The sequence below is a fragment of the Barbatula barbatula genome, assembly GCF_947034865.1.
Source record: "Barbatula barbatula genome assembly, chromosome: 11".
Classification (NCBI taxonomy): Eukaryota; Metazoa; Chordata; class Actinopteri; order Cypriniformes; family Nemacheilidae; genus Barbatula; species Barbatula barbatula.
In genome coordinates, this window is record NC_136774.1 from 5939851 (window position 1) to 5955482 (window position 15632).

The window sequence follows — 15632 nt, forward strand, 5'->3', positions numbered from 1 at the left end:
GATTCAGACGTCTCAAAAGGAATACAAAAAGTAAACAGTATTTGTATTTTTTTTAGCAAGGACTCAAGTTCTCAACGTTATTAATCCCAATGGCACACAAGTGCAGAAGAGTAAAGTCCAAGGATGAAGGTGTGTGTTCTCTGTCAGCTCGTTCTTCTCTAGATGCAGAGGGGGTGTCCCAGACCTTTAAGTGGGATCCTGGCTGTGGGCGGGGCTTGGCCCCCCATTCTCAGCCTTTGAAGTGACACGGTGATGAGTCAATGTCATGATCCTATTGGATGATAGGGAGAATCAAAGAGAGTTAGCAGAGCCTTGATAGAGTCTCAACAGGAAGGGGATAAATGGAGGAAACATGTCCTCATGAACTGCTGAAGGACTTATAACAAATACGTACAGGCTCAAAGTATACAGAATGGCAAAATTCTCTTCATTAAGGCATCTAATGTGAGGACGGGTAAAGAAGACACTTTCTTATTGACAGTGTTGACTCATTCACGCAAACATGGACACGGCCATCGCTCGCGTTTGCTAATTCACACAGACATATGCACTAATTCTCACTGATGCTACAGACATCAGGCCTCGGTTTTTACAACCAAAGCAGACTACGGCAAATCATTTAAAATGCAATTGAGGGAATCACTAAAGGTTTCTCTGAACAGTCTGAAAGTACTGGGTGCTTTTACCTCATATGGGACACCATTTATTCCACCAATCTTTGGCCTTAAACTTCAAACCTTCAAACTTGAATCTCTTTGTATGTAGATTGAAGTTCCAATGTTTGCTACAGAGAAAAACAAAGTCACACAGAGCCAACAAAACCGTTGTTCTAGTTTAGTTTTCAGGTTTAGTGTCGTTTTTTTCCTATTCTCTATTTGCATTTAATTTTTTATGTATTCATTTTCTTGGGGATTTAGTTTAATATTTAACAATTTAGCTTTTTACTGGTTCATTTCTTTCCTTTTTAGCACTTTGGTTGTGCTTTTGTAAATTTCATGGTCATTTGTTTTTCATTTATTTTTCAATTCGTTTTTATTTGTATGGTTAATTATAGTTAAATATGTAGCTATTTTTTGTTTGCTTTTTTAATTTGAGCGTTTCTTTTTACATTTTGATAGCGATCCAAGTTTTTTGGTTTTTATTTGGCATTAGTTAATCATTTAAGAGCCTCAAGCTCACTTCAGTTTATTGCTGAGGCAACATATCTATTTTTATTTTTCAAATAACATTCTGGGCTTTATTTGAAGCTTTACTTGATTTAAATCAGCAGAAATGATTTAATCATTTTAGTTTTAGTGAACTATAATAACCTTGTTTAATGCTTTACGGTGGAGTTATACTGTTTATTTTACATTTTTTCAAGTAAAGCAGCTCTGCACACCCCAAAGCAATGGATTCTCTTATCATGAGCCATTTCTGAATATAACTATATGTTTTTAGACCATTTTGAGGGATTTTACTGGTTTTGTCTTCTTTTTAGTTTCACGGATGATTTTCTGAAGAACCTTGGAAAGGCTAAAATGTTCTTTTATGGTTTCAGGCTATTAAACGTTTTGCTTTTGATTGGCAACATATTTCTAAAGGTTGAAAAGACATTTTTCAATAAACTCTTTGCATGTGCTTTTGACAAACTGCACCAAAAATCATACAATGATGCGTATGCTTGCAATGAAGAAACATGAATTGAAGACCATTAATGTAATTATTGTCTGAAATGGTTTAAGAAAAAGAAGCACATAAAATAATGATAGAGTTATGGTAGTAAACAAACCCTGGGGGAACTCTACAGGTGAGGTTTACCTGAGAAAGAGCCTGTGTGTGTGTGTGTGTGTGTGTGATGGGTGTTTGTGTATTCAGGGTGTCTAGACATGACCGTCCCTTGATGGCTAATCTCATTAGCCCTCAGAGGACAGCAAGCTTTCTATTCATGCAGAGATACATAGAGAGGGACATTTAGATACATACAGGGAAAACCAAAAGAATGAGCCTGCGGTGATTTACAGCCTATTAGCACCGCAGATCAACCGTTGTATGTCTTCCGTGGAAGTAATATGAATAGGGAAAGTCTATCTGAGTGAACGATCTTTGCGTCTGGCTTTTGTAATGTATCTCTGACTGTAAACCAACTACAATTTTAAAGCCTTAACTATCTCAGTACAGAAATACAGATCTGGAATCACAAGACCTTATGTGTGTCGCTGGTTTATATTTTTCATTTAGTCAGTTTTTGTGATGCAAAACTTTCTATCTACTTTGGGAAACTTTTATAGTAAATATAAGAGTTGTTGTGTGTATGTAAAATGAAGAGGAATATATCATTTTGAAGTCAAGGCATTTTATCTTTGTATGACATTTTATGCAAACGTTTTGAAATCATCAGATCTTGCACTTTTCATAAAAGCAAAATGAGGACACCAAATATGATAAGACGAAAAACATTCTGCTGAAACTAGTAACTTTGGATTAGCACCTATCGTACTATTGCTCCTGTATGACATATGGCTTATTCCTCCCTAACTCTTTGTAAGTCGCTTTGGATAAAAGCGTCCGCTAAATGACTAAACGGAAATGTATTTTTTCTAGTAACATCGTTGGAGTAAAGCATTGAATCTTGTGATGTGGTTTGTATAAATGTAGCACAAAGAAGCAGCGGTCGATCAGATGAATATTTGACTAGTTGCGATGGTTTAAGCAGCAGATGCAGAATCCACAGTTTATTCAATTCCTCCACTTCAGTATAGAGCACTGTTAGCACAACTCTTTATCATGTTAAACTGTGACTCGGCCAAAACAGACTGCTAATCACACACATTTCCTAGATTTGTAAGGGCCGTGAAAGCACTGTGTTTGAGAACCCCTAGATAAAAGACCCCAAAATGACCGTTCACTCATGGCCATAATTGTTTATATACACTGCGAATATGTAAAGCTTTTTGTAGGCCATAGCAGATGAACACGAAATGGGTCCTCAGGTTTAACCGGCGTGAAACTTTATTTGTAATACAGTGATTTCCATTGGATGTAATAAAACGATTTCTTTTGTTTTCATTATGCATCTAAAATTGTTCAAATGTTTATAGTCACCGAACAAAAAGTACCATAGTAATACTACGGTATAGTCCTGTTTTTTTGTTCATTTTTTGGGGGGGTGCACAACCAAAATGTTTTATTGTCATGTACAATATACATCAAATCTGAGTAGTTTCAAGATCAATTTATTCAGCATTTCTAGATGTGTTGTATTTGAATTTCCCTAAAATCAAAGCTCAGGAACGACATAAAGTCCAACAGCAATGTTGGCATAACTAGACACATGCAAACTGTGATAAAAAGTCCAGATTATCACATTAAAAATCCTTTTTTCTTAAAGTATTGCTGTTGTTTTGCTTAAAGTGAACATGAACTTGTTTTTTTGCAGAATAAAACGGATCATCTTTTCTGTTATCTTGACCTGTTACTCACACTTTCTGCAAGTAAATCGAAATATTTTTTAGAGAAATCTTGTTAGTAGTTCACAGAATGAAAGAAAAGATTAGAATTTTTCCCAAACACATACTGTACCTTTAAATAATACATTCAGAAAAAAGAACAATAATTTCGATACGGTCTCTTGATTTTTTTTCTGCGGCTGTGTGTTTGTTATAGCAGAAGCCTTTACACTTGTCATTTTAAATCCCTTTATTTCTTTCGGTCAATGGCAAATGGACACTCGGCACAAACTGTCGCTTTAGGAGATGCAGTAAAGACAAAAACACTTGCTCTTGAGCGGCAGTGAAACTAAGGGTTGCATTGTTTACAAGCTAAAAGCCCACAAACGGCGTGACCATATTGATTACGAATATAAGGCTGCCTGAGGGGACATAAGTCTTGTACTTAAATTCATCCATACAAAGCAGAAAAAGCCCTCACACCTCACAGCCTCTCTGGACATTAACATTGAGAGACCTAAAGCTGGAGAAAATCGCAAAAGACATTAGCCAAACACACGTTCAGCTATATTTCCATCATGAAGGTGTGATGTATAGGTTTCGTTTCCTTCACCTGCAACTAACCGGTATTAGTCACACATTACGCGTGGCAAGACTCACTCCTCCGAGGACACACGCTAGAACAGAACGATTGTTTCATTAAAGAGGTTTTCACAAACATGTTAGAGGTTTTTTCTAGCGCAGATAGCAATGTCAAGGTCAATGGTTTGTTTTCTGTAAGCTGCTAAGGTTTGCTTAAATGTTTTTTTTCAACGAACATATCAATTTACCAACATTTACATGCAATGTAACAAATGATTTTTAAATGGACTTTGAGCAACTATTGAAAAGCAGTGGAAAGGTGGAAATAATGCTGTGTTAAAGACACCTCGGATTTAGATCCAACCTCGACCTGGAAATAGCGCATGAAACAGCACTCTTTTAATGTTAATATCACTAGGAACGTTACTTAAATGTAATTTAATGTTCATTTAATTCATTTTGTGTTACAAAACACTCCCAATTTGACTAAACCAGACGTCACTTCTAGGTGTGTGGTTGGAACCATCCCGAAACTTGAACGCAGCCTTAGTCCTTCAAAACTCCTCAGGAGCATTTTTATAATCTGAAATATTCCTCACAGCGATGCCATATAAGAACCATTTTTGGTTCCACAAAGAACCATTCAGTCAAAGGTTCTTCATCTCTTTCTTATCTACCCATAATCAATTCATAAACCTTCTTTCACCAGAAAGAACCTTTTGTGAAACAGAATGTTAAAGGTTCTTAATGGAACCATTAAGACAAAAAAGGTTCTTCTACGGCACCTTTTTTGAAGAATATCGGAACGTTTCTAGGTGCTTTTTAATGTGGAAAGTTCATGGCTAGCGGTAGAGTCACAGACATCGTGCGTTTTAAAAAGGTTGACACGGGAAGGCTTAAATGAAGGCTTTTCGAGGCCCAAAAGCAAAAAATCGAATGCAATAAAAACGGTGGTGAGGATTGAAAAGCTGACGAAATGGCCTGAACGTGATCCGTGTGAAGAGCTTTAGCTCTGCTGTCATTTGAAACAAGTCAGTCGTTGAATCGGACACCAGTCTCCATTTTAAGGCTTACTAACTTATTAACACCTGCAAGGTGCCTATACGCTTGGAACTCAGACACATTAGATGAGATTAATGATGATAAAAACTGTTGACCATTTCTGATGTCTCCTGACGCAAGTGTAGATATCTCAGTATATACTTAAATGCTTAAAATTTCTCCTTCACCGTTCTTCGTCTTCGCTTTTCTTTTATTCTCTTTATTTACAGTAAATATCAACCACGCCACGGGAACCACAAACTACTGTATTATCTCAAAAGGTCACATCGCTGACTTTTTCGTAACCTTTCGAATCTGTGAAATGGATCATAAAAGAACCCACATCCCCTTTGATCAGGTTAAAACATCATTAATGTGTAGCTGAAAACACGCGGCTACTCTTCAGAGGAAGCGCGTGGTTACGTCAAGTGTCGTATCTAAACATTACAGGAGGTTTCTTAGTGTAGACCCCACAGGGATCAAGAGAGTCCCGCTGAGACACGCTTCATTCACACTGGGCACGATGTGTTTGCACTTCGGCCCGAGCAGCTGATCTCAAACCAGGCGGGCTGTTGGTTTTAGGACGGGGTAGCGACGGATCAGGTGAAAAAAAGGTGGTGTAGGACGACCAGAAGGAAGCGGCAATGTCACGGCCAAGAACGCCAAACAGCATCTTCGCAATTTCTAATGTATCTCAGATTCACATCCTGTTTCTGGACGATCACGGATATAGGAAAAGGGTTTCAATTTGCAGCACGCTTAATACAGGAAATGCTTTGTTTTGACAAGAGCAAAACACCGGCACCCATTCAGATGTTTAGCATGTCTTGAAATCTTTTCTTCCTCAAAAGACTGACATCTCTGGATCCATTAGTTATCGCAGACGCACCAGTCTAGAGGTGTTGGCCGCCTCTGCCATTTGCCGTGGCTTGTGTGGACGCATCGTCACTCAATAGCTTAACAGCTGCCAATACACAGGGGCTCTTGGCTGGGATCAGACGGCTGTGGGGTCTATAAAGTGCCCCCCCGCCATGGGCCGACGAGAAATCTCACACCTTTCCCTGGCATTAGCCATGCAATTTTACCTTTTGATGCTCTAACTGGCCACTTTGAGTGCTCAGGTACAGGCCATCAGGGGGATGTTGAGGAAGACTGCGTATAAACTGCGCGCCTGTTAAACCGCCGATTCTTTATGCGAGCAATAATACGAACGTTTGTGCGCACCTTTAAAAGATGTTCAATCTTTATGAAATCCCTTCAGGTTGAGTGGGAACGCAATTCATTGGTGCAATGAAGGAAGTGAAAGTCAAATAAATGTCACTAAAAGACTTTAAAGTAGAGATTCATGTGGACTCTTGTCAGGAAGTGCCGTTTCTGGTACGTTAAATATTGTAGGGTCAGTTGTGACAAAAAATATTACATTTGCATCAAAATTCTCCATCACTTGTTGGGACTGCAGACATTTTGAGTGGCTTTTTTCAGGCCTAGAAATGATTTCCACTCATTTTTTTCAACATTGGGAATATTTTGTAAATATGGATTGTTTAAATGTTACTTTCGATACGTTTTTCACAATGTTAAAGTTCCCTTTTTCACGATCATGAAAACCCTGATCAAAAGGCCGTGGGGAATGTATATTGTGATGTATCCACATTTTCCAAAACAGCGGGGTGTCAGATTCTTTAAATATATTTGATTCATTTCAATGAATTTTTCATGACATATAAAATTTTATTTTCGTGATTGTAAGAACCCTGTCCTGACGCCTGTGGGGAATAAAGATTTTTCATATTCATTTTAATAACACGATTAAATCTCTGTTTAAACTGTTACCGTCAAGGTTTGAGTAAAAATGACAAATCACAAATGTCTGTTATACCTCATACCCCCTTCAGCTGGCTGGACGCAAACGCACACCTCCTGCCCCCACATCCCCTTGAGGAAAGATCTGAAACACATTTGGTCCTGTATGTAAGAAAACAAACCCTCAGTATAGTGTGCCTGACAAAGAGAGTAAATGACATATTGGCAGCACTTCATAAGAAACCTCTGGGAGTTGCTAATGGGTCTTAATGGCCTTCCTCATGGCTGAGGGCTTCACACCAGCCCAGACCCTCCCTTTGACATGGCCTGCCTAAAAGAGACGGGGTGGTCTTCCACCCAACTGGGTTTCAAGAAGACTCGACATGTGAGAGGATGTGATGTCATTGCGTCTGTGTTTCTGTATCGAGACGTGTTTGACTTTATCTAGAGGGGTTCATTTCAAAATGTGGAGTGAAGATGGAAGAATAGGATTTTATATAGAGGTGGAATATATATATATATCAAATGTCTGAAACCTTGTGTCTCATATTTTGTTTTTAATATTTTAGCTGTGATTTCCAGGACACTGCCGTTGCTTTTAAACATTTCTTTGACTTTTCCAGGCCTGGAAATAAAAAAAAATCTGTTTTTCATGACAGTGTAAACATTTAAATGAAATTTGTAAGCAATGTGTAAGTCATCAAAAATAAATCTCTCCCATAAAAACCCCAAAACAGAGATCAGGTAAAAAGTTGAAGTGTATTTTTGGTTTTGTGATATCAATGCAGCATGTCAGAAATTCAGTAACATCATTCTTCTCAGAAAGAAAGTAGCCTGAGCAAAGTAATACTCCAAAGAGCCCAGAGAACCTCACGTCTCTGCGCAAGAGCATTTATCCAATCCTGCCATGTTACATTCTTAACAAGCCTAGACACGGTATACAGACAAACAAATAACATTACTTTACAAAGAGGAAAAATAGAAACATATCTTTCTGTTTACAGGTAGTTTGGTCAGCCATGCTCACGGCATCAAAACACGTTCTTTCAAAGTTTATCTTGTATGGAAAAAATCTGCACTCCGAAAATACTGCTTGCTATTTATCCATCGAAAGTAGAAAACATTTGATAAAAAACATTCTTCCGTCTAAATCGGTTTGATAGTGGAATGGGAGATGATGCTCCAAAAACAGATCTGTCAAGAGTCACACCGCCAGGATCCAACCAGGTACCAAAACATCAGATCGGATTGTGTATGTCAAGATAACTGAACGTATAACATCCGGATTCTTTTAATGTTTACCATTCAGAGATCCTAATAAAAGCCAAACAATAGGACACATCAGCAACATGTTTTGGTCTTTTTATCTCATAAAAAAAAAATCCATACGCTATAAAAGAGAACTTTTGGTAATGAGAAATGAAATGATACAATCAAATGAAGCGTTTCAGTACTTGGTTGGGTCACATTCATATTTGAAGTGAAATGAATAATATTCTCAGTGCTGTTGGCAGGGTTAACATACAGTAATTTCCCCAAATGGAAAAAAAACGTGACATGAAGACATGAACAGTAACACAACACACTTCAACTTTCAACAGTTGCAATGGAAATTCTTGGTGGCTTTACAATTAACCTCAAAATCAGGTCTTTCATATTTTTACAACCAACAGATCACCAATACAGCAATCCATAATAACAACCGAAAAATAAATGTGCTTTGAAAGGTCGTACGTTTGTAGAATTTACAGCATGGACAACACAAACAAACGGCCCGTGCGTGCTATACGTGGAGGCAGCACAGCTTTGAAAATTTAAGAGAAAAATAGCGACTCGTGTCCACATGGTCGTAAAAAACGGTCACTTTTGCATGCTGACATCCCGAAGGAAGTTTCCATGTTGGGTGGTGATATGAATCGTGTTTATTTTACACCACTGAGCTGAACGAAATGTCAAGCAAAACGGACTTCCTGTGAAATCTGTAAACAACGCTGATGCTCTGCAAATGTAATGCCCCAAACACTCTTATCGAGTAAACCGCATGAAACTGTCAAACTGTCCCTATGACATCATTCGTGCTTCAGGAGAACATTGCGAACTTATTCAAAGATGTGATGCTAAGAACACACTGTTTTCGTCGTGGTTAGCTTTGAATGTCACTGCAGTAAAAATGGCACTTCGCAGGATGGTACACAATGAAAAAACAACAATTGAACGACGCAGTCCATGCTTAGCAGCAGATGAGCCAAAACACAAAAACACACGAGTGCCGGGGTCAGTAAAAGCCCTTTCGCTGAAGAAACGTGCATACGGCGGAGAAAACGCGCTATAGAAAAAGAGAAGGAACCGTCGAAGGTTAGCTGCAGCTGCACGAATACGAAATCATGTTTAGAGTTCAAATGTCCATGTAGTCGTCTTCGTCTTCTGATTCGCTCTCCAGAGAGGATTCCTGACTGGACGTTTCCTGAACCTCCAAAGCAGGTTGAGCGAGAGTGTCTTTCTTCACATTAGCTGCCGACTGAGAAGACAGAATCACATTCTGAAGAGAGAAGCAGAAACGTAATGAGGGAGATTTAGAGAACGGTAGCTATATATCACTCAATTTTTTGGTTGTGTAAAAGTAAAGGAAAAGAAAGATTTTGGCTTGAGGTATTGGTAGATGCCACTTCATGCATATAATGCATTAACATTCAACCATGCCACTTAAATGTTAATTCTGTGATCATTTAACCATCCTCGAGTTTTTCCAAAATTGTATATTTTGTTGCTCTGTCTAACACAAAAGAAGATATTTGGAGGAATGTTTGTAACTAAACAGTTCTTGGGCACCATTGACTTCCATAGCGTGAAAGAATACTATGGTAGTCAATGGTGCCCCAGAACGCTTTGCTTTCGAACATTCATCCAAATATTACAATCATAACAGAACAAAGAAATGAATACAGATTCAGAACAACTGTAGGTCGAGTAAACGATGACAGAATTGTTATTTTGGGGGAACTATCCCTTTAAGTGCCACGTTTTGACTTAGGAAGAGAATGAATATTGGGTGATTTAAAAAAATACCAACCTTGAGTTTCTGTTTGGTCTCTTCAGAGATGCTACCTTTCGGGGACAATAGGGTGGGCGTGGGGGGCGTGACCGTAATCTCCGGCGGGAATTTAGTAACTGTGGCGGGGATGACCAATTTGGGCATGTTGGGAGGAATTCGGGACCGGATACGAAAAGCATCGCTCTGCTTGGACGGGTCTACACTTTCTGTAGAAAGAAAAAAACACACACGTTCTTAAACATTTGATCATTTATTTGCTACATTCCACTTTCTGTAGCTAAATACACTACTGGTTTAACGTTTGGCCGAATACGTTTTAAAGACTACGAATACTCTTTTCAAGATGCATGCCGCTGAGTTGGTTGAGAAAACAGCCATAAATAATTGACCATGATTACCAAAATGTACAATAATCCAAATGTAAGGAGACTTTACCTGTGCTGGTGTTGGTCGAGCAGGACGGAGGCTCAAGACCGGCCCACTCCTGTGTGCTGTGAATCTGAGAGACTGTTGCCATCTTCATCTGCTGACACAAGTGCGACTCCTGGTGGCGGTACAGCAGACCCTCCGTAGCCGGCTCTGCTCGGTTCTCTACACACCAAACACACCAGAAATAAATATAAACCTGGCACATCTTTTTATTTATTATAGGTTGTGAGAATAACAGCACTATATAAATGATAAAACAGAGAAAAGATTTGTTCTTTTAAATGTAGGACTTTTGACATGTTTGCACTGTTACAAAGCACCTTAATATTAAAACATAAAGATAAATGTTATGTGACCCAAACTTAACTTTGGCTAGACATCCGCAATAAATCAATAACAGTAGTTGAATTATTATACAATAAAATATGAATATAAAATAAAAGTTATCTTCGGGCTGATGAAACCGTCTAAACACAGACGACAGTGACAAAAACAGGAAATTATAAAAACGCTATTTTACATAAATAAATACATAATTCTATTGCAATTATACTCAATACAAATGATGAAATGAACTGAAAAGAATTGGATTTGGATCATTAAATGTATAGCGCTATTAAGTGTGTGCATTCATCTTTTCATAACATGTACAAGCGATTAAACGTGTGTTAAGAAGCAGCGTTTCACGTTTACAGCTAATGTCATTGAACACAAGCGCCTGTGTGGGTCAAATACATTTCCTACAAGCTTTAATACAAGAAAACCTGTGATTGAGTTTCAGCGAGCGAGATGAACGCAGAAATCTGATTACGCTCTTTCAATTGGCCTTTTAAGGACACACACACACACACACACACAGGGTCTTTCTGCCACATGCACCTCTTACGCTTAACACAATCATCTACTCAGGCTCTTCATCTTTGTTTCCTTAGCAACTGAGCATCAAGCACAGCATGCATCGGCCAAAAAGAGAACATGCCAAACACTGACGAAACACACATCGATATCTGTGCATCTATCCTGAGAAACGTGCATGATCTATTCACTTGTAAACACGCCGCTGTAACTTCGACGTTTATAATGACGCCCTGAATCATTTTGCGAACAGAAACACCCCCTGCTGGCCACGTGTGGGAGAGTTATCAGTACAATATAAAATGTCACGTATACAGACAGCAATAGATTCATTTATGGATCGCTGCTGTTTGAATATTCTATAGAAAAAACCAAATGAATGAATACAATATTTCTATTCATTGAAATCGACAAAAAATGAAAAGAGACTCAAATGTAAACGCAATACCTGTGTGGGGCAAGTAGGCCAAGCTTGCTATTGGCTGGCCAGGCGTCTTCCGCTGCTGCGATTGGTCAAGTTGGCCGGTGGGCGGGCAGTAGATCTGTGTTGGAGTGCTGTGCGTCTGTGTCTGTGTGAGCGGCGGTCGAGGGGTCTTGTTCAGCTTGGCCTCCCCGTCCTGGGTTGACATGGGATGCGTGTTGGTGTGTAGGCACGGCGTGGAGAAGGACGCTGGGAAGAAGATGTCTCGCTGGTCTTTACTTAACTTGGGTGTGGTGGGCGCATCAATGGAGTTCTGAAAGACAACAAAACACGAGTGGATGTCTTTTCTTTTAAAACTACAAAACAGACAGTTAGACTGAATCCTGTGACTAACTCACTACACATTATATATAGCTCGCCGTGACAAAAGTGTGTATAATCTACATGTTTTTCCTACACAAAGCTATGGACACACTTAAACCTGAGCGGAATTTGTCATATCAACATTATTTTCCAGACTTTTCCAAATAAGCATCATTTTTAACCTTCACCTTTTGACCACTAGAGGGCCAAATGGTCACACTAAAGCGGAGGCCAGTCTCAAACCATATAAATGAAGGATTGCGCTACGGTCTTTGTGAAAACGAATGCTGAGATTCACTCACACGTGTCGAGTGATGCTGTGTGGAGCGTCGGCACAAAGCTGTTCCTATGGAAACACTGTGGCAAGGTAAAAAGCGTGTTGAAACAATACCAGAAGCTAAATTACACAACGTGTTCAGCCACATGCGCTTATATATGCGAGCACATGTGTGTACCACGTATTAACCTCTTAACATACTGTTTGCAAAAAGGGTTTCGTACGATAAAGTTATATTCTAATGAAGCTTTGTGTCCATTTTGATTTTAGCACATGGAAATGCCACAGTGACCAGCAATTTGCATATACAAGTGAACTTTGCAATGGAAAGTAAACAGGTGGAGGGCCAGACAGTGAACAGCAATCTGCTTGGCACAATAATTACAAGATTATTTAAAACCCAAAGAAATACAAATATTGACCAAGGCATTCATAGTTTTCATCTAAATACCATAGTAGTTCATGTGTTTATTGCTCACAATAATAAAACTGATCATGCATCGACGCGTCTGCCATCTTGGAAGGGTCAATATTTACGCTTTTTATTGTTTGCAGTTTATTTTCGCCATTTTTATGATTCACCCCTATTGGATGACTACTGCAATGTTAAACGCTAAATAAGGGTAAATTGATTTCTTAAAGTGATGGTTCAAAAAGTCTTTCTTTCATTCATTCGCAGAACACAAAAGAAGAAATTTTGAAGAAAGTTGGCAACCGAACAGCGCTGGCCACCATAGACTTCTGCTGTATGGACACAAAACCAATGCGAGTGGATGAGCACCAGTTAACAACATTCTTCCAAATATTTTTGGCAGGGATTGTTTTTTTATTCAAAGTGACGGCACCTGCAGAACTCCATTTACAAATCTCAAGGATCCAAATAAAAGTGGATTGCATTGGACACAAAAAACAAGCTCACTGATCTGTTTTGTTCTAACGGATGATGCCCGTAATGTTTACGCAGGCTTGGTACAGCATAAACCGCAACATACACAGAAGCATTTCTGACAAGCAAACACCCACCAGCTCTGTCTCAAACCAATGCTTGAACCCACACTTCCTACTGTCAGGCTCATTTCCTGTTTCACAGCTTACATCAAAGCTGTACACGACTTCTGAGGTATCCAACATAAAAAGGGGAAACCTGTTGAAATAACAAACCACCTCAGGATGAGCTCGATTTGAATCATTCATTCCTAATACGATGAGCAATAGAATGATGTTGACCAAAAAACACAGCTGGTAATGAGAGTTCGCCCAAAATAGGAAACAATAAGCCATCATGTGCAACCGTGTCATTCAAAATCCTTAAGATACACAAAGTAAGTAAAGAATGAATGGTTCTTACTTCTGCAGAACACAAAAGAAGATATGTTGATGACTGTTGATAACCAAATAACAATGGGCCCCATTGACTTCCACTGTTCGGACACAAAACCATTTCTCAAAATATCTTCTTTTGTGTCGTATATGGGTTTTCAATGACATGAGGGTAAATGCGTAATGACAGATTTCTTATTTTTAGGTGAATTATCAGTACGGTTGAAATAAAAAAACTCAAAACCGATGCTAATAGCTGATAATGGTTATGGAAGTGGGTGTGAAATAAAAGTTTTGTTTTAGGTAAACCACCCAATACAAAAGTACAGCGTCTACACGTAAACCTTCAATAAGCCCTAAAATCGTCTCTTTCTAACAAACGCTTAATCAGATTGAAAGGCAAAGATAAATATTGTACGCTCATATTGGCCGATTCCAATAAACGGTTTGATGATTTATGGCACGTACTCGGCTGTGACGTTGTATTACAAACAGTAGACCGGTCTACCTGTTACTTACCAGACACAAAATATTGTAGCGATGGCGAATTAGAGCAAAGTGAACAGATATCATGAGTGATAGCGATGGGAATTGAAAGCAGGGGAAAGAGGGACGGAGAGCTGCTTGAGTGGGTGAGAGATGGAAGAAAAAGAAGAGAGTGAGGGAGAGGAATGAGACGCACAGCAGGGGTTCTTACATGGTTTCCTGAGACTGGTTACAGCACCCTAATGAATGGCTAATCAAAAGAGAGAACGCTTTCATACAGGAGGGAGGAATGAGAGACGGAGGAATGAGAGACGGAGATACACAGCTGCGTTCTGAAACAAAAACAGTCTAAATATGGCCAATTCCCATCCAAAAGATACCATACTACTAGTTCTGCGGCTTACCTCATGTATAGGTTTACTGCATACCTGGATGACCCACAGATGTTCAAACATGTGTCGTGTACAGCCAGAGCGCTGTGTCCCACAATGCATTGTGCCCGACTTGACCTTCTATTTCCAATGTGACAATCACACTGTGAGCCAAATCTACATCAAAGATTTTATTGATTTCAATCAATTACATCGCCTAGATTCGTGGTGGATATCTTGTAAACAAAATAGTATTAAAAATATCATTTATATAGCTAGTTAACAGAGAAATAAAACGGTAAGCCACTGGAAACTTCAATATTAGTTGTTGACCGGTTTCTAAGCCAAAACATTAAAATCGGACAATACGGCAAAACGTGAGCAGAAAGTGTTCATTTAACAGATCTCTTAACATTTAAAGGTCCAGTGTACGAAATCTAGCAACATCTAGCGGTGACATTACGAACTGCAAGCCCTCCACTCCAACTCTCCCTTGCAAAGCACTTATGGTGGCTGACACAGAACTAAGATCGCTTCTTTGACGAAAGAGATCATGTATTTACGAATTGCTCTCTGTAGAGCAGTTTGTCCGTTTAGCTACTGTAGAAACAATGCAAGGGGACCCGCGGTGTATGTAGATAGAAAAAGCTCATTCTAATGTAATAAAAACACAACGCTTCATTATGTAAGCTCTTTATACACATCTGAAGACATTATAGGTTATGTATGTTATATTGCGTTTCGCACAATAAATACTCTTTAATCTTCCACATGACTTTAACACAATTCTGGAGCAGCGTGCACGTGAAATGATCCATGTTAAGCTGATCTAACGTAAACAGCGGTTGATGATGCCAGAAAAGACGTGTGTATGAGGCACACACAACAAAAAAAAACAAAATGAGGGAGAACCCAGAATATTTCATTATGATTCTACTGGTTTATAGATGCTTGTTGATACATGATTGCACATTTATTTATTTGTTCGTTATTTTGGTGGTTTTAGTTATTGCAGATATTATTGCTGCCCTTGTAATTTCTTTCTGCGTGTGTGGTATCCGCTTTACTTACAACAACATTTGTAAAAACATATTACACCTAGATGTAAATCGTCGCAACAATTTAAGGGAAAACATAGTGAAATGAATGTAAAATACTAGAAGAGAATTCATATAGCTATTCCAAACAAGAAACGAATTGTTTG

General features: G+C 38.8%; 1 protein-coding gene across 2 annotated transcripts in view; it reads right to left on the bottom strand.

Moving 5' to 3' along the window:
- Window positions 1-7594: 7594 nt before the first annotated feature.
- cabin1 (calcineurin binding protein 1) overlaps window positions 7595-15632 on the bottom strand; it is a 63711-nt gene continuing 55673 nt past the window's right edge. For both annotated transcript variants that reach the window (XM_079467170.1, XM_079467169.1), the window contains 4 exons: window positions 11639-11924; window positions 10342-10497; window positions 9925-10112; window positions 7595-9393 (listed from right to left, as the gene is read on the bottom strand). In XM_079467170.1, the coding sequence (XP_079323296.1) occupies window positions 9250-9393; window positions 9925-10112; window positions 10342-10497; window positions 11639-11924 (774 nt within the window). In that variant the 3' untranslated portion in view covers window positions 7595-9249. The remainder of the gene's footprint in view (window positions 9394-9924; window positions 10113-10341; window positions 10498-11638; window positions 11925-15632) is intronic.